Source organism: Alexandromys fortis, unplaced genomic scaffold (genome assembly GCF_014885135.2).
Source record: "Alexandromys fortis isolate MF-2015 unplaced genomic scaffold, M_Fortis_MF-2015_v1.1 scaffold_177, whole genome shotgun sequence".
Lineage (NCBI taxonomy): Eukaryota > Metazoa > Chordata > Mammalia > Rodentia > Cricetidae > Alexandromys > Alexandromys fortis.
In genome coordinates, this window is record NW_026068056.1 from 2,847,543 (window position 1) to 2,867,069 (window position 19,527).

At 49.8% G+C, this 19,527-nt stretch overlaps 1 protein-coding gene across 4 annotated transcripts; it reads right to left on the reverse strand.

Annotated features, from left to right (window-relative positions):
• Nucleotides 1-426: 426 nt before the first annotated feature.
• Znf775 (zinc finger protein 775) lies at nucleotides 427-16,884 on the reverse strand. 4 transcript variants are annotated; one of them, XM_050119867.1, is made up of 3 exons: nucleotides 16,786-16,884; nucleotides 8,339-8,420; nucleotides 427-2,842 (listed from the first exon to the last, which is right to left on the reverse strand). In XM_050119867.1, the coding sequence occupies exons 2-3, from the start codon at nucleotides 8,367-8,369 to the stop codon at nucleotides 1,248-1,250; spliced, it is 1,626 nt and encodes a 541-aa protein (XP_049975824.1). In that variant the 5' UTR covers nucleotides 8,370-8,420; nucleotides 16,786-16,884; the 3' UTR covers nucleotides 427-1,247. The 4 variants fall into 4 exon arrangements, with proteins under 4 accessions (XP_049975824.1, XP_049975826.1, XP_049975825.1 ...); XM_050119869.1 differs by lacking the exon at nucleotides 16,786-16,884 and adding an exon at nucleotides 16,511-16,737; XM_050119868.1 differs by lacking the exon at nucleotides 16,786-16,884 and adding an exon at nucleotides 16,375-16,737.
• Nucleotides 16,885-19,527: the final 2,643 nt, after the last annotated feature.

Here is a 19,527-nt window from a genome sequence, read left to right on the forward strand (position 1 = left end):
CTACAGCCAAAGCATCTCCAAAATAAAAAGGTTAAACTACTCTGCCTAGAGCAGTGCCTAAAGCCAGGCTGAACTCAACACTGCTTGGCATCTCCAGGAAGAAGCAGGCCCAGGAGGCCAGCAAGTGTAGTTCTCCCTTCTCCAGAACTGTCCTGGGCCCCATTCTTTCTACTTCTAAACCATCCAGCCCCAATGCCCACCTTTAGGGAGGAATACATCCAACGATACAGCCTGAGCTGGAGCCCTGGCTGCTGTCAGCACCAGGACATCAGTCACCCTGCTTTACAGAGGCAGGAGAGGTGACCTCAGAGGGACAGAGTGGGGCACAGAGGATCAGCATATGGGGAGAGACGTATAATGGACATGAAGGAGAGTGGGAGACAGAAAACTACCCTCCAGCCTGGGCAGAAGGTAGGAGGAGGGCACATATGAATGGCAACCCCACCAACACCCTCGGAGTCCTAGGTGCACACATATCTGGTCTCCGGTAGGTTGATGCAGAAAGGACAGCGACACCACGTGGAATATTTAGTCCTTCATTTTTCTCCAACTCCACTATAGGTGAGGACCCATGTCAGTCACAGACACCTGCACACCTGGAACACACGGCCCACTCTTGCACAGCGACTTTCCCAGGCAACCAAGCTTGGCTGAGACCAGGTGCCCGTACCCAACCCTTAATCATCACATACATTATCAGTTCTATGGCCAGGTCTGCCACACCTAGCACCTGAGCAGTGAGCGAGACACTCAGGGTTGGAGAGAGACCATCAAATCACCCAGCGGAGTATGGGTGGCACTGTCCTTGGTGCTGGGGAAATAATTACTCCTCCTAGCCAAATCGGAGTCTGTGACCCTCTTCCCACGGGGCCACCCCTCTAACCATCTTGTAGCTATGTGACAGGACAGTACTACCGATGATCAGTTCCAGGCCATTTCACACAAGGAGGCTTTCCTAGGGCTCTTCACTAGGTGCCTAAGGCTGGGGGTCAGTTCTAAATGCTAATGAACACATTCCCATCAGACTCAGCTTTGAACCTCACCTCCTCCCCCAATAGGCACTTCTCAGGCTTCCTTTAGATGTTTCTGGAATACCATCCTCAGGTCTCAGAACCTTGGGGAGCTTTTCAATAGGATCTAACTTGAAGGGCACCAAGAGTCAGCATTCCCGGCCCTCCTGTTCCCCACGACATCCTGTAAGCACACATTCTACCGCCTGCCACCATCAACTACACAGGTGGCGCACACTACAGCTCTTCTTCCTCCTCTGGGCCAGGGTGTGGTGCCTGAGCTCCACGATGCACACGCTGGTGCTTGAGTAGATGCTGCTTTTGACGGAATCCACGGCCGCAGGCAGTGCACAGGTAGGGTCTCTCACCGGTGTGGTTGCGCCGGTGTCGTGTGAGGTTGGGTTTCTGGCTGAAACAGCGTCCGCAGTCTGGGCACGCATAGGGCCGCTCGCCTGTGTGGATGCGCCGGTGGATGGTGAGCGCTGACCACCATGAGAAACTCTTGCCGCACTCGTTACAGACTAACTGGCGCTGCTCACTGGGTGCAGCCTGGGTCTCGCACTCCTGAGGACACAGCACTTCCTTGGCATCCTGAGTACCCTGGGTCTTCAGAGTCACACTTGGGGCAATCTCAGCTTGTGACTCCGAACCAGGCACGCCACTCTGGACTGCAGATTGCGACCGCAGCAGCTCTGTAGCGGCATGCCCACGCTGGTGCGCCCGCAGTGCCGCACGGCTGGGGCAGCTCTGTCCACAGCTGGTACACCTCGTGGCTTGGGCACCAGGCAGGTGCGTGCGCAAGTGCTTGAGCAGGTGCTGCTTCTGACGGAAGCTGCGGCCACAGTGCGAGCATGGGTGTGGCCGCTCGCCTGTGTGGTTGCGCAGGTGCCTTGTGAGGTTGGGCTTCTGGCTAAAGCGGCGGCCGCATTCAGGGCATGCATAGGGCCTCTCGCCTGTGTGGATGCGCTGATGGATATTCAGCGATGACCACCATGTGAAGCTCTTGCCACACTCATTGCAGATGAACTGGCGTCGCTCATGGGGACCTAAGCGGTGGTGAGCTGCTGTCCGTACCCTGTGCTGGCCCCACCAGCCCTGGTAGAGCCCCAGCCAGAGCCACTCAGGGCATCTGCGTGGGGATCCAGGGCGCAGGCGGCAGGCCCGGTGGCGTGCCGCAGCATACTGGAGCATCTCATGCAAGCTGACATGGGCACCCAGGCGGTCCCGGGCATGTGCTCGCAGATGGATGCGGAGGCCCACTTGGTGCCTGAAGCAGCGCTTGCATTCTGGACACGAGTGAGTGGTGGGCCGAGAGTGAGTCTTCTGGTGCTTGAGCAGGTGCTGCTTCTGACTGAAGCGTCTTGTGCACTCTGGACAGCAGAAGGGCCTCTCACCAGTGTGGTGACGCTGGTGGCGCTCCAGGTTGGGTTTCTGGCTAAAACTCTTGCCACATTTGCTGCAGAGGTAAGGCTTCTCGCCCGTGTGTGTGCGCTGGTGGATCTTCAAGGATGACCACCAGCTGAACCTTTTCCCACAATCCATGCACACGAAATGACCCCCACCCAAAGAAAGTGCAGGGCTCAGAGGGCCTGGAGCTGTCCCCGGAACTCGAGCAGTCAGCCGGGCTTCCTGCTCAGGGGGTGGGGCCCACCAAGCACCCCCAATTTCCTCCTGTGACCCCACAGCCCGCCGCCCCATAGTCTGGCATGGTGGGAGGCCACTCTGCAGCTGAAATATGTTTTCCTTGTCCTTCTCCGGAAGTGCAGTCTGAGATACCACAGTCTGCAGCGGCCACTCTGGTTTCTCCTGCTTGATCCCTGCCAGCCCATCTCCTGCAGAGGAAAAGGGAAAACTCAGAAGACATGATTGTGGGGTTCAATGAGACTAGTGAGGAAGATGTCGAGGAAGGGTAGGGGCAGTTGAAACAGTGAAGGCAAATAGCTTTAAATGTAGGGAGGAAGATGGGAAGAAAGAATGGGGGTAGGGGAAGACAAGGATCCTACGTGGGCAGGGAGAGCGTGAAGAGAGGAAAGACAAGCGCAGGACTAGCTTGCCAAGGTCGTGGAGTCCCTCATGAACAAACTGTCCTTACTTCTCTACCCAGTGCCCAGCAGATGCAGAGATATAAAAGAACCCAGGCTGTGGAGGCCCAAAACTGTGATCCTATTTCCATCCTGACAGATGGTCAGGATGTGCAAGCACACTTTTTCCGCTCCTTCTTTTGTAAAAATAAGGTTAGGTTACCTGGGGAGTGGATGCCTTCAGGATAGTTGGTCTAGGCTGGCTTCACTGCCTAAACAACAGAATGCTAATGACTTGATTTCTCAAAGTGTTGAAGCAATTAACTGTTCAAGCTGTCCTTTGTATCATGTTAAAGAAGTCTTTTGTTGCCTTCTTCCCTTTAGTATTGGAGTATAAAAGCAAATGGAAAGGAATTTCAGGATTCACTGGAAGATCTTCCTGGTACTATTCTATGGCTTCTGCTTCATTATTTTTCACATGTCTTCGTATCCTTTACTTATATTTATAAATCCCTGGTAAGAGGTGTTTTTGTTGAGTCTGGTCCCCAACACCAGGCAGTGATGCTTCCTGACCCAGGAAGAAAGAAGATCGCCAATGTTCAAAATTTCAATTTAAAAAATTGTTAAAATGTCCAATTTTTAAAAAGTGACTCTGTGAGGGGAAGGGCAGTTCAATGTGGAGGTCGGAGGACGGCTCTGTGGAGTCGGCCTTCCCCTTCCACCTTCAGGTAGGTTTAGAGAGGTTGAACTTGAGTTGGGCTGCCAGGCTTGCTAAGAGCACCGCCTGCCTTGTAAGAGCTCATCTCCTGTCCAGTAGAGAGCATCACCTGCCCTGTAAGAGCACCACCTGTCCCCAAAGAGCATCACCTATTGAGTCATCTCATCAGGCTAAAACTAACTATTCTCTTCCTAGGAGAATTGACGCCAGGACTTTTCCAGCCAAAGGCATGGCCAGTGCCTCGGTGGTTAGGGCTAACACACCCTTAGTTGTCAACCCTTTGTCTCCAATGGCAGGGTCCCTGCTTTAATACAGCACCCAAGAGCAGGAACAACCCACTGGAAGGGCCTCCATCTTTCTCTCACAAAACCAAGAATGAGGAGGTAGGCCCCAGGCTCAGCATGGAAAAAGGTATTCCATGCCCTTTGAGGAAAGGTAATCCACCAGGACAGTGGCTCTCAGCCTTCCCAGTGCCGCGACCCTTTCATGCAGTCCCTCATTCGGTGCTGACCCCCAACCATACATCATTTTTGTTGCTACTTCATTACTGTAATTTTGCTATGACTATGAATCATTATGTGAATATCTGATATGCAGGACATCTGATATGAGACCCCCGTAAAAGGGATCAACCCTCAAAGGGATCACAACTCACAGTTTGAGAACCACTACACTAGAGCTCAGGGAAACAGCTCCCAGCCTACACCTTACATCCAGGCTCCCAGCGGTAAGAAGCCATCGGAAAAGGCAGAGTATAGCTGTGATTCACCTATATGGAAATTAAATCTGGTAAAACTATCTGTGAATTAGATCACAGCCCGTCACAGAGGCACGAGTTCCGAGATCCTGTCAGTGATCTCCCTTGATGTGGGGGTGCTGGTCACAAAGGTAACATGTGCACCTTTCTGGGTGTGTTATGTTTCAGTAAGAAGCTCACAACCAATAAGAAGGAGGCAGTATGAAATTGTCATGAGTCAGGAAGATTTGCAAACAATAGATTTCAGCATCAGCACAGAGACACATTCAAAGAAGTAGAAAGAAGGCACTAATAAAGTTAAAAAACAAAGACTCACAGAAGTACAAAAGGGTTCCAAAAATACTAAAATATTGTATATAGCCTTTGTATCACTGAATTTATAAACATAAAGTAAATAATATTATAAGAAAATATAAATTAAAATGAATTCAAGAGCAGGTTCAAGGGGCTGGAGAGATGGCTCAGTGGTTAAGAGCACTGGTTGCTCTTCCAGAGGACCAAGGTTCTGTTCCCAGTGCCCACAAGGCGGCTCATAATCAACCTGCAATGACACCCTCTTCTGGCCTCTATGGGTACCGCATGCACAGACACATGCGGGCAAAACATGCATGCACATAAAAATGGCCTAGCAGTATATTCCTTTAATCCCAACCCTTGGTAGGCAGAAGCAGACAGAGCTCTGTGAGTTTGAGGTTAGTCTCGCCTACATAGTAAGTTCCAGGACAACCAGGACTACATAAGCTACCTAAAGAGACCCTGTTTTAAAACAACAACAACAAAAAAGTAAAAATAAAAACACATTTTAAATAAGAACAGGTTTAAAAAACTGACTATATAAATTCTTATAAGAAACTATTGTGAAAGCTGAATTCTAGCTGGTCGGGTTATAAACAACATAGCTGTATCAACACAGTCTATAAAAAACTCAAAGGGAGGTTGAGAGCTGTCTCAGCACCTAAGAGCATGCGCTGCTCGGGACTCAGTTCCCAGGAGCTGCCTCACAACCAGCTCTAACTCTAGCTCTGGGGATCTGATGCTCCCTTCTGGCGTCTGTGGGAACCTCCACACTGTGTGTCACACACTCACACACACACACACACACACAGAGCACTCAAAAATGAAAAATGTCTTTTTAAAGAAAGGATTAGTACCAGCTCTGGAACTATTCAGTAACTGGGGAGGAAGAAGGAAGGAGGGAAGCAGAGAAGAGGGAGGAAGACAGAGGAAGAGAGGAGAGAATGAGGGACAGGAAGCAGTGGATACCACAAGCATGCAAAGATGGGAGTAGGCAGGTTTACTGCTGTGGTTTACGTTCCTCAGACCGAACCTTTGCAAAGCAAGCTCAGCAGAATGAGAGCTATTATAGCCTTGCTGGGATTTTTTCCCCCAGAAAAGTAAGGATATAATTCTTGATGTTAACTTATTAAAAGTAAAGTATCAGCTGGGGTTGTAGAGTGCTTGCCTGGCATTAATGATTCCCCAGCATTAAAAGAAAAAAAGTATTCCTTATACCATTCTCAAAAGATACAGAAAGTCATATGAAAAATAAAATAAACACCGTTTCAGGAGGAGGGAAGGAAGGCATCAGCAAACTAGGAATATAAAGACATTCAAGATGACAAAAGATGCATATTAAAATTACAAGCTTCCTATTCAACAGCAAAGGAGTGAAGACAATACTAAGAACAAATTAAGGATACTCATTATCACTGACACTATTTAACCTTGAAGACTCAACCAAAGGATAGAAGACAAAACACAAAAATACTGCAAAGAGGAAAGAAAACCTCTCCTGCGCTTATGATTATTAACTTGGGGGTGTGCCGGAGAACCCACCAACAAACTGAGATACTATGGTGCTGTGAGAACGCCAGGCACAAAGGCTTACAAGATCAATCACTTTTACATGATAAATTAGCTGTGAGAGCCTTAGGAAGCATTCTGAAAGAAAACCACTAGACTTCACTGAAGACAAAGGTCTTAGTGCCAACTGTCTTTCTGTGGTGGTTTGAATGGGAATGGCTTCCAGAGGGGGCATATGTTTGAATACTTGGTCCCCAGTTAGTAGAAGGAAGGGTGACCTTGTTGGAGGAGGTGTGTGAATGGGGCAGGCTTTGAGGTTTCAGAAGACTTGCACCATTACCAATGCACTCGCCAACCCCCTCTTGGTCTCTCTCTCTGTTTCTCTCTCTCTGTTTCTCTCTCTCTGTTTCTCTCTCTCTCTCTCTCTCTCTCTGTTTCTCTCTCTCTCTCTGTTTCTCTCTCTCTCTCTCTCTCTCTCTCTCTCTCTCTCTCTCTCTCTCCCCTCAGCTGTTCCTTCACTCCACCATTATGGAGTCTAACTCTGAAATCATAAGCCAAATTAAGTGATTTTCCTTAATGTTTCCCTGGTCATGGAATTTTATCACAGAAACAGGAATGTAACTAAGACATTTTCTTTCAGGAGAAATACAATAGATTCCTGGTGCACAGTGTTAATAAAATCAGCTCTATTGGGAGCGTGGGGACCATGGGAGAGGGTAGAAGGGGACAGGGGAGGAAAGAAAAAATGTATAGCTCAACAAAAACAATAAAAGAAATCAACTCTAAGTAAATTTTGGTCTTCCCTATGCTTGGACATGAGAATTCATTTGAATAATTCATGCTTAAGAAGGAAAGCAGTAGCTGGGCCGTGGTGGTGCACACCTTTAATCCCAGCACTCAGGAGACAGAGACAGGTGGATCTTGTGAGTTTGAGGCCAGGCTGGTCTACAGACGGAGTTTCAGGACAGCCAGGGCTGTTACACAGAAACCCTATCTCGAAAATAATGACTTCAATTATACATTGGCAGGAATGGGGTATTCAAGTGTAATGAGTTTAATTAATTATAGGACTGTCCCCTGACCTGCACTGAAATCTGGGCAAAGGAAGTATTTAATGCAAGTATCTACCGTGGAGTGAGTCTGAGTTTATTCAGTGAGAAGAGATCACTCTCCCTGACTGACACCTCATCTATGAAAACAACCCAGAGGCCCCGTGTTGATGCCTTATCTACTTAAACTAGCCTTGACACCCAACCACAAGGACGACCATGGACAGAGCTTGTCTCCAGGCACCTGCTGAACAGAATAGAGGAAAATGGGCCCAGCACAGACCCCTGCAGATCCTCGGCTGAGGAAGGGAGTGTGCTTCAACTCCAGCCTGTCCAGAGGTACATTCTCTGGGCTCAAGTGTGGCAAAAGTCTCTGGCCTACAGGTAGTATTCCCCATTCTTATAGCAAAACAATGCTCTCTGTTGCCGTGACAGGACTGCTACCAAGAGCTGCGTGGGCCACTGGCAGGTGGGGGCTGCTGCAGCCCTGCAGAGAGCTCCTATCAAGAGCACAAGACCAGGCAGGAAAATTTTCCACTCCAGGAAGCATTTGCCTGGGAAATCCCCAGACTTGCTGTGTTTGTCATCACAACAGCCACAATGATGAAGACCCTGAACTCCAATGACCCTGGATCCCTAATAGTCTGGATTGACGGTCAATGAACAGCAGCTTCTTAGCCAACTGCCCTAGCCAGAGAGCTTATTCTCTGAGTCTGACCAGCCAAGTGTCCTCAAGCCCCAGTCCCAGCACTGAAAAGCACGCCCCACTTTTTACCCAGGCTGCTGTGCGTCTCTGGGTCTGGCTTTGCCTTTTCTGTGCTCCCAGGATCACTGCCTTTGTTTTATTCTTCGGATGACCATCAAAGTCCTGGTTCCCACCCTGAATTCTACATTCTAGAAGATACCAGTTAAGGGCTGCAACTTCTATTTGGCTCCCAGGAGAACAAGGGGTCTGGGAGAGGGAGGCTGATTTCTCTTACCTGAGCCACTGCCAGCCAGGCCGCTCTCCATCCCTGCTGGCCTCCCTCTGCATCAGTGCTGGGGAGGTCTCAGCCCCGCCACCTGAGGCAAGATGGAAGAAAAGAGAAAGAAGGGCCAATGGCACACGGTCAAACCCATTTTCCCAGTCCTCTCCCATCTCACAGCCTAGGCTTCTCAGAATTCCACCCACTCCCTCAGGGGAAATGTGCAGACGCAAAGGTACGCACAGTTCTCGTTTATGAAGAGGAAACTGGGCCCGAGAGAGGCCTTGATGTGCCCAGAGACTAAACAGCGGAACTGGGGATGAACTCCCTAACTCCCTCACCGAGGCCTCAGGGCCCACACCCTCTGCATGGGTAGAGGGCATGTGAGGGGTACGACCCCTAAGGTATCTCAGGTAAGGCTGGGTTATCTTCACTAGAAAACCAACTCTGGGCCCTAGAGACAAGCCCCGAATTTGACGTCTCCCTGCCCCACCTTCCTGAGTCTGCTCTGGGGGTGCTTACCCAGGCTAGAAATCAAGAGCCCTGACTAGAAATGCAGACCCCAGATGCAAGGGGCAGGGGAGGGGGCACCTGGAGAAGCTGAGTGCTTGGCCAGCATGTGCAAGACCTGGAGTTCAATTCCTGTTTCCTAGGTCAGCGGGACACTCTTCCAACACCCCTGAACAGTGACATCTCACAGTCACTGCTGCCACCACCACCAAGAACGCGCTAGATCACCACTTCCTAGTTCATAATCTTATTTTTAAAAAGATTTATTATGTATAAAGTATTCTGCCTACATGTGTACCTGCAGGCCAGAAAAGGTCACCAGATTTCATTATAGATGGTTGTGAGCCACCATGTGCTTGCTGGGAATTGAACTCAGAACCTTTGGAGAAGCAGCCAGCGTTCTTAACCTCTGAGCCACCTCTCCAGCCCCATCAATCTTATTTTATGATCATCATTTGAACATTAGCTGCTTCCCTTTATACCTGGGGTATGGCTTGAGACAGACCATACAACTGCTTGGATGCCCCAGGCTTTGACCCCCTCTGCCCTGCTCATCACTACAATCTCTGCCTCTCACTCTTGCTTCCTCCTTCTACTAGGTGGTACCTCACCAGAGTGGCTGGCTCACCCTGGGACCTCAGTGTACAAGCCTAACCCCCCTCACCTTTTTTTTCCCCATTTCCCTGTATTTAAGAGTGTGAGGCAATGTCTCGTGTACGCCAGAGTGGCCTCGCTTGCCACGTACTCAAGAATGACCTTCAGTTCACGACTTTCTGTCATCTCCCTAGTGTGGCCATCACAGACCTGTGCCGCCCACCATGCCTGCCTTTCTAGGCGGTGCTAGGGCTAGAACTCACGGCTTCCAAGATGGATGCATTCACTGGACGAACTGAGCTACCTCCCTAGCTCACCTCCAACACTTTCTATCACCTCACAGCATCTTTACTGGTCTGTGTATTCCCAGGTCTGCTGCCTGGCTTTGTGCTGTGGCCCTCAGGTGGTCTCATGCTATCCACCACATTGGTGTGACTGTCTCTCCTAAGGCTGATGCTATCCACCACATTGGTGTGACTGTCTCTCCTAAGGCTGGCGTCCAGCTTCACCCGACAACACCCCCTTAACACAACCAAGGACTCTGTGGCTAGCTGCCCAATAGAAATTCAAAGCTTGTTTCATGCTAGCTCCGGCAGGAACTTCTTGGTACTTTTTGATTGGGTTATCTTCACTAGAAAACCAATTCTGGGCCCTAGAGACCAGCCCTCAATTTGACGTCTCCCTCTCCCCTTCCTGAGTCTGCTCTGGGGGTGCTTACCCAGGCTAGAAATCAAGAGCCCTGACTAGAAATACAGACCCCAGATGCAAGGGGTGGGGGGGGGGAAGGCACCTCCTTTTAGTTGCTAAGTTCTGATTCTGTCCTCTCTAAACAAATGTAAATCTTTTCAAAACTAAATAAGCTTCTTGCCAGCTTGACAACCCACTGTCTTCCTCAAGGGTCTGGGAGCCGTCCATTGGAGATAGGAAACAGGCAGGTAGCCCAGAGGCCTCTCTCCTCGGAAAACTGGGTGCCTCCCTCCAGCAGGCTGGCACCTGGCAGCAAACCTTTTTTTCTGTCATAAAAATATGATGCTTATTTTTAAGGGCAATTATCTAACAGATAGTCACCCCCAACAACCAGGTGGACTCATGAGTTACATGTGACATGCGACATTTTCCTGCCTAACGACCAGCTGAGTTTTGTTGTGAGAACATGCTTCTTCCTGGGTTACATCTGGGCCGGTGTCATCATTCTTACTAATATTTATTCAATGAAAAAAGTAAACCTTTTTTCTCTTTTGCCCCTGTGCCCTCTTCTATGAGGGCAGCCAGTCTTGTTTGTGGTTCTGATTCTCCAGGGGGTCTGGGCACACTCTCACTCCCGCTGTGTTTTCTCAGACACTGAAACCCACTGGTGGCAGAGGAGAGAGCAGCAAGCAGCTGAAGGCAAGTCCTACCTTAAGGGACATCTGGGGACTTGAGCTCCCTCTTGCCCACCACCCAGTACCCCCAGGTCCCTCTATTGTGTGTGAGTTTCTGCACCCCACACCTTGGGAACCACGTCAAGAAACCTAGAGGACCGAAACAGAAAAGTCACCGGCCATGAGACTCAACTGAGAGGCAGAGCTAGAGGGTCAAGACTCGGCCTACACACGTGAGAGGCAACTGAGAGGCAGAGCTAGAGGGTCAGGACTCGGCCTACACACGTGAGAGGCCCTGGACCACCCAGTCAGAGCACACGCCACCCACTCTGGCTTCTAAGAACTGTTTAAGAAATGGAGCTGATTTAAGAAATGGCTTGGATTCCCAGTAACCCAGCCTGAGCACCGCCTTAACATGTCTGTTCAGGCCACACCAGGCAGAAGAGCAACTCTTCTGGGGTCCCAGCAGGAACAGACCAGGGAGCAGAGGAAGGAGACCCACACAGACCCAAGGAGATGAGGAGAGAACTGAGACGAGAGGACAGTAAAGGCAGAGACCCGTGGAGGAGGCCAAGCCTTTTGGGATGGACTTCCCATATGCTCAGGTGCTCCATGTGTGAAGAGCACAGATCCGGACAGCCAATCCCAGGGCAGACCCTACACATGGACACTCCTCTCGGTGCCCCCATTCCCTGCCCTCCAAGGGTCTCTCATTCCATCTGTCATTCTGCCATGCCATGAACATTGTCCCTCCTTATAAACCACCTGACACACCAGTCAGCTGACAAGAGACACACCCAAGTGAGCAGGTTTTCACCTATACACCCTAACAGGACATAGGCACAAGGGGCAGGTGCAACCCTACACACACAGACACACAGACACACACACTACTTCCTATATAGTCTCAAGAGACAGGAAGAGAAGCTGGTCTACCACTGGGTTCCTTCCATCACCCGTGAGAACTCTGAGGACAGAGCATACACAAGATAAGGCCCCCGGTCACCCGATCTTCCTGTGGCCTGCTGGAACTTAGAGACCCACACTGCATCAGGTTGCAGTTTGGATATGAACTCCCCTGACGGGAAGCCCCAAACCATCAGCTGCTCTGCCAACTACAGAAACACAAAGAGGGAACTGTGGCCTGCAGCAGGTGGTGAGGGTTGGGACGGGGATATAACCAGGGGACTCTGGTGTCAGCACAGATCGCAGTGCATGGGGAAGAGAAGTGGAAATGAGGGACAAGCAACTCAGAGACCTGTTCAGGTCCCCCGGACTCACCCCTCCCACTGTGTAGGCCCCTGCCCAGGAATGGAAGTGAGAAGTGAACGGCACTTCATATCTCCTTTGTCACCAGCAAAGCAGGACTTCTGATGACAAGAGCCCGGCCACTGGGTTTTCTTAGTGCAGCATTAGTCCCACAGGTCCTAATGCTGTTGAGCTCTCCTCCTTCCCAGGAGACCCAGGCAGGAAGCAGCCTGCCTCGGGGCCCTCCCCACATGGCCATTCCTCTAGCCCACTTCCCTTTCTGGCAAACACATCTTTGCTAGCATTCACTGACCCTGCCTGTCCTGGGCACCCCAGCAGGGGCATCATCTTCTGCTTGCTTTCCCTGCCTCCAGCCTCACCAGGGAGCTGCCAGAGAGTTGGGACAGCATCTACACGGGGATAGTGGAGAGCAACATCTGTCCCTCTGTGCCAAGGAGGCTCTTAGATCTCCCCACGGGGAGAGAATGTGTATCCCTCAAACCCACATGGACCTGAGGGTGGAGGAAGGGGTGTCCTTGACAGTGACGTGGGGAAGAAAGATGAGGTGTGAGCAGGAACAAGGAGAATGCCACCAGCTGCTGAGCACCCACTAACTATCACACATTCAGCAAGCAAAGCCCACATCATCCCTTAGCTCAGGAAGTTCTGCCTCAGGTCATGTAAATGCTGGCACCAGGATGGAGGAGGGGAGGGTGCTTGCCCCCACTGGAGCACTTTCCATAACTACGTAGCCTTGAAGAGAAGGTACAAGACTTATCTGAGGGCGAAGACAACGCTAAACGCCCTCATTTTCAGGAATTTGGCTTCTATGCCCCAATGTGGTTATTTAAATTCAAATGAGTTGAAAAGATGGCTCATAGGTTAAGAACACTGGCTGCCCTTACAGAGGACCAGAGTTCAAGTCCCAGTGCCTACATGGCAGCTCACACCTGTCTGCAATTTCAGTTCCAGGGGATCTGGCACCCTCACACAGACATACATGCAAGCAAAACACTAATGCCCATAAAATAAAAATAAATCATTAAAAGATACAACAACAAGCATCCTCAAACTTAAATAAATTAATGGTGTGGGAGAAGGGTCTGTATTTTGTCAATTATATTTTAAATAATCGCTGATTGGCCAGTAGGAAGTATAGGCGGGACAACCAGAGAGGAAGTAGAGGTGGGTCAAAGAGAACAGGAGAATTCTGGGAAGGAGGAAGTCCATTCCTCAGCAGTCCTGACCAGCCACAGAAGAAGCAAGATGTGACTGCCTCACTGAAAAAGGTACTGAGCCATGTGGCTAACACAGATAAGAATACTGGGCTAATACAAGTTATAAGAGCTAATAAGAAGTCTGAGCTAATGGGCCAATCAGTTTATAGTTAATGTGGACCTCTATGTGATTTCTTTGGGACTTAATGACTGCAGGAGCCGGTAAGGACAGAAAACCTCAGACAACAAGTTAACTTTTAAAATTCATTTTCTCAATCATATTGGTCATACATAAGTATTCAAAGGCCACATGTGGTTACTCCACAGTGACTGACAGCCAAGGCCACTGCTGTCTTCCTGGGGGTAAACAAAAGAGGCTCCATACACACTGAGTGACTGGATAATTAAGTTGAAGACTTAGAAGTGGTTACTCCTCTGTCCCCAGTCCTTTGTCAGTAACAACAAATTTACTCTGCTTCGGAATGGATTTCAGTCAAACATGTCCAAAGGCCAACAGGAAGCTGAGAAACATAACCAACTGCACGTGCAAGCCATACCTCCTACTCAAACCAGTTCAGCAAACAGAAGTGCAAAGATGCAGAACGGATACCTGCCACACCCAGTGTGCTTTCCAGATCCAGTTAGCCATGGCCAACCTCACCGGGTGCAGTACAAAAGACATTTTGAGAGAACAAAGAATCACGTGACATTTAATATAGTACGCTGTCATAACTGTTATATTGTATCATTTATTGACCTTATCCTCTCTCTGTGTCTAATCTATAAATTAAACTGTCAGATGTACATGCTGGAAAAGACTGGTACAGCCCAGTATTAGCTGTAATATCAAACATGCACTGGGGTCAGGTGACATGGCAGCATGTCCTTTACATGCTGGAGGGCTGTACATGTAGGCACAGGAAAGTGTCTTCCAACAGGCATAGGGGCTGGGGAGGTACCTGGGTAGTTAGGAGCACTTGCTGTGCTTACAGAGGATTAGTCTCCCAGCACCCACATGGTGGCTGGCAAAGGTGAGTAACTCTGGTTCCAGATCTGACTCCCTCTGCTGGTCTGCCTGCATATGTGTGGTGCATAGACATACACACAGGCAAAGCACCCAGACACATAAAGTAAAATTAAGTCTTTCAAAAACAAATGCATATCCAACAGCATGCAAGCATGCCCGTGTGAAGCGCACCAACACAAACTGCTACACAGCAGAAATGCAGGCAGTCTTCTCAAAGTGGAATGTAGTAGGACATTCATGTGATCCGAGCTTTCACTAAACAGGAGCCCGCGGAGTTGAAGGCCAGCCTAAGCTATATATAAAGTTCAACACTAGCCTGGGTTACACAAAACCCTACCTTCTAAAAAAAGTCTTTGACTATCCAGAGCCTCATTAACACACCTATTCGCTCCAAGAAACAGAACTTAGGGAGGCAGGAAGCCCCGAGTAGAAGCCCTGTGTAGCCTTATGAAACATAAAGACTAAATTAGGCCCAGCAGCCAATGCATTTTGAGATCCTTCAGGGCCCAGCCCACACAGAACCAGCAGGCCATTCCCCTTTATCAACTTTGGATGAGCTGAGTTACCCTAAGTCTACATCAACTCAAGTTTTTTTCTTGAGCTCACACCCAAGTCTAGCAAAGTTCTTCCAGGCCTCCACAGCACACCTAGAATGGGAATCAGGAACCCATCCTGGGCTATCTGTCACCAATTCTGAGTCCAGGTCTTACTGTTTCTCAGCTAAATGACTTAAAAAAAATGTCAGTGAGGTCACTCAGTGCATTGGTTATCAACTCCTGGGTCGATTAAGACCATCAGAAAACACAGATATTTACATTACATAACAGTAGCAAAATTAGTTATGAAGTAGCAACTTCAAAACATTTTATGATTGGGCTCACCACCACATGAGGAACTGTATTAAATAAAGGGCCGCAGCATCAGGACCAACATGAGGAACTGTATTAAATAAAGGGCCGCAGCATCAGGACCAACATGAGGAACTGTATTAAAGGGTGGCAGTGTTAGGAAGGCTGAGAGCCATTGGCTTAGTGGGTAAAGGATTTGACATGCAAACCTGTTTACCTAAGTTTGATGCCCAGAACCCATGTGATCCACATGGTAGAGTGTGAGAACCAACTCCCCAAAACTGTGACACCTCTCCCTCTCTCACTCCCTCCCTCTCCCCCCTCTCTCTCTCACACACACAATCAATAAAATCCTAAAGTTTTACTGATTTCTTGGTCCCTCGAATTCACCTGTCACCCAGAAGCCACTGCGATTTGGACGTTTTACTCCCCTAACATATTTCAAGGGCTCCCTGGCACCTGGAGATCTAGACAAAATGTAGCGGCAAGGCCACTCAAAGTTTAGTCTCTGGTTCCCTACCCCATTATCCCATACATCTTACCACCCAATGCCCAGATTTGCTGTGCCCTCACCCACCTGCACACCTCCAACCTGTCTTGCAGTGACCTTGCCCATATCCCTTCCCAGCCCAAATCAGGGCCGCTGTGCCAGAGACAGACACCGTTTAGAGATGCAAAGCTACTGTTTATGTCACCCAAATGAGTACCAGGGTAACTGTCATCATTAGTGACTCTCTGTTACTAACAGAAGATCAAACGCATCCTAATACAGGCTTCCTGAACCGCAGCACACGGTCCAGGCCCCAGCCTTGTAGACCATTACAAAACACGGTTTTGAGGGCACATTTAAATAAAGGTCGGCCCACAACTGATTGGCAGAAGCACAGAATCATGGAACCTTGGAACTGACAGGACACAAATGCTATGGAATGTTTTCATGTTATTGCTCCACACGGGCTAAGAAACAAAACCGAACAAACAAAAATTCGGAGCCTGGAATGTCACTTGTCTCCAACCTTAGGTGACCACACCCAGCTTCCGCTGCAACTGGAGACAATTCTGGGCTCAAGGTCACCCAACACCATATCCACTGAACTGCTGCAGCAATTTTACTTGAAGGGTGTCTCGGGAACTACCCTCTCCCCGAAAACGCGCACTGTAACTTCTATGTGTTTTTTTTTCTCGCTTATTCTCCACCTCCATCCTCATCCCGGCTCATCGAACCGCTCACTTAGGGATCACCTACTCTGATTCTTTCTGTAGCCAACAATGAGGTTTCTGTCTCCAGAAACGCGTCTACGCGGGGAAGTGGGGTGGGGGCAGACACAGAGAACTCAGAACAACCAGAGGGGCCATGCGTCGGCGACTCTCTGCTCTCCTACCCCTTGACCTCGCTGCCCTGGCCTGCTGCCCTCCCCGCCAGCCTCAGATCTCTCCCGGCAGCGCTGGGCAGGGTGCTGGTGGTGCATAAAGTTGGGGCCTGGAGCTGAGGTGCGCGCGGGATTCGGGGCACCTCAAGGCCCCGGACTCATCCTTCCTCGGCAGTCCGGGACAGCGGAGCAGCGGCCGGGCGCTGGTGCATCCCTGCACCGCCCCTCCCCGCCCGGAAAGCACAGGGACTCGGGGGGGGGGGGGGCGGGGGCTGGGAAATAAATACCTTTGACTTTGTGGCTAAGGTTAACGGGAGCTGTTACCCAAGGGGTGACTTGGGCACCGGGCTCCAGGCCACGGCCAGTCCCAGGTCAGACGGGGTGGGCAGGCGCGCGCGATTGGCTGTCTGCTGTGCACCGCCCCGTCTGAGGATTGGCTGTGCGGCTCAGATGACACTCCCGGTCCTATCGGAGCAGCCCGTGGGGCGGCCCCTTTGTTCTCCGGAGCTAATAGAATAGCCAGGGTCTGACCTTGCCGGGGGACGAGTGTCTCTGAGCTGTGAATCTGTGTGCTGAGCGCTGGGAATGGGAACGATTTTTTTCCGGCTCCCTGTGCTGGGCGACATTACGTCGTTACTGCTCCCCGTCCACCGGGTGCCTCGGATCCGCCCGCCTTTGCGAGCTCTGCCTCCCACACAAGCGCGTGTTGACATCTGAATTTGTAACATAGGTGCGGAGTCCGGCAGTAGCTAGCATTTTTGAGGTGCCACTGGTATCCGTGCTGTGAAGCCATCGCGGACCACATAGAAACCACCACTCTTAGGAACCCTCTCGAGAGAATGTCCACTTTAATGGGGTCCTTTTTCTTTACTCCCTGAAAGCTATGTTCAGGTGGCACTGCACACAACCGCACATTTTACATTGCAGGGCTCTTGTACCTCGCCCTCAGCAGACCAATCATGATAAATGATGTTTGGCCATGTCTGGAAGTGGCTTTGGAAATGGTTGCACTGGGGAGAGCTTGTTCTAGCTGAGGAAACAGGTCTGAAGATGTTACCTTACTGCAACTAGTTTCACTGCACATCAGGGTTCAGTTGTGTGAACTATCTTCAAACTGCTAACCGGGTCCAGACTGCCACGGAAGGCCACTGTTTCCCAAACACCTCCAGGAAAGCATTTTCATCTCCACCCCCTTCCGTCCATCTGAAGGGAATTCCTCCCGCTCCTGCCTTGAGCTGGGTCCCAGCTGGGGAAATCCTCTCACTCCTGCCTCAGGAATCACAGTGGGGTCAACTGGAGAGAAGGTGCATCTTTGAAGGTGCATCTGGAACCAAGATGGATGGCTCCCTGCGACCCCTACCATGGGACCAGTCCGCAGCTGATTCATCTGGGCTTGCTATAGGCCCAGCAGCTGTCCAGCTCTTAAGCATCGTGGAAACTGAGGCGGGCTTTCTACCCCTTTCCCTACTAACTTCGCATGCGGTCATCACAAAAGACTCCTGGTTCTGGACTTTGACTTATTTGCCTGTGAAATAGATGGATAATTTTCCACATCCTTAGGTAACTTTCTGGATTTTTTTTTTTTGTTTGTTTTGTTTTGTTTTTCGAGACAGGGTTTCTCTGTGGTTTTGAAGCCTATCCTGGAACTAGCTCTTGTAGACCAGGCTGGTCTCGAACTCACAGAGATCCGCCTGCCTCTGCCTCCCGAGTGCTGGGATTAAAGGCGTGCGCCACCACTGCCCGCGTTTCTACCTCTCAGAGCAGCATTCTGGTTCCCGATCTTGCACCAGCTAGTGTGGTCCTGGAACAGCAAGCAGTTCCACTCTAGAGCGACAGACTCTCCAGACTGGAATTCCAGGACCAAGGCTGTTTCAGGGGTGGAAAGATGGAAGCAAATCTGCGAGTATTTCCCACAGGCCAAAGCAAGGCAGCTGAAAATGCACAAACAGATGGCTGGGGGAAAACCCTGCAAACTTCAGGTATGGAGAGAGGGGCCAGGAAGGGTATTTAAAACACATTAGAGAAGCTGCACATGGTGATGCTTGTTTGGAATCCCAGTTCTCGGGAGGGAAAGTTCAGAGGATCAGAAGTTGAAGGCCAGCCACCTACATAGGGAGTTCATGGCCAGCCTGGAGTTGTGTCAGATTCTGTCTTTTAAAAAAAATGTATGTTTTGATGCACACATGGGAGAGTCTGCATTATAAAATCATAAAATCTGTGTGGGGGGTGTGTGTGAAGGTCAGAGTTATCTTCCGGCACCTCCCATCTTTGTTAAGACAGGGTCTGTGATTAGCCTTGAACTTCATCAAGTAGCCTAGGCTGAGTTGAGCAGCAAGACAGCAGGATCTCACTACCTGTGGGATCACAACTGTGAGCCATCATACTCAGCTTTCCACATGGTCTCTGGGACACAAACTCCAATTCTCATGTGTACAAGGCATGTGTTCTACAAACTGAGCCATCTCCCCAATCTCAGTATGTTATAACCAAAAGTAGTGTATTAAATTTATTTATTTATTTATTTATGTTTGGTGTGTAGTGATAGTCAAGAATGAAAAGGGGAGCTGGGGAGATGACTGACCAGTTAAGAGCAATTTCTGCTCTTACAAAAGACTTGGGTTTGGTTCCTAGAATTCACATCGTGGCTCACATCCATCTATAATTCCAGGTCCAGGGGGTCTAACACCATCTTCTGGTTTAACCTCCATGAGTACCAGGTACACACATATACACAGGCATACATCAAAGCAAACACATACAGACACACATCTTAAAGAGAAAAGGGGACAGGAGCAGACTGACTGGAGTCTCAGTCAGCCTCTAGTAATCAGCATTAACGGGTCGTGTGCAAGAGTGTACATGAATTTAAAGGGAGAAGTCAAGCATCCAGGGAAGCCTATCAGGTAGAACTTCTCAGCAAAGTTCATTCACAAAAAAAGAGTTCATTCTTATGCAGCACTCAGTGTAGGGACTGATGCAGAGATGACAGGCAAGAGGTCATTGGTGTCCAACAAGAACAGTACTCAGCT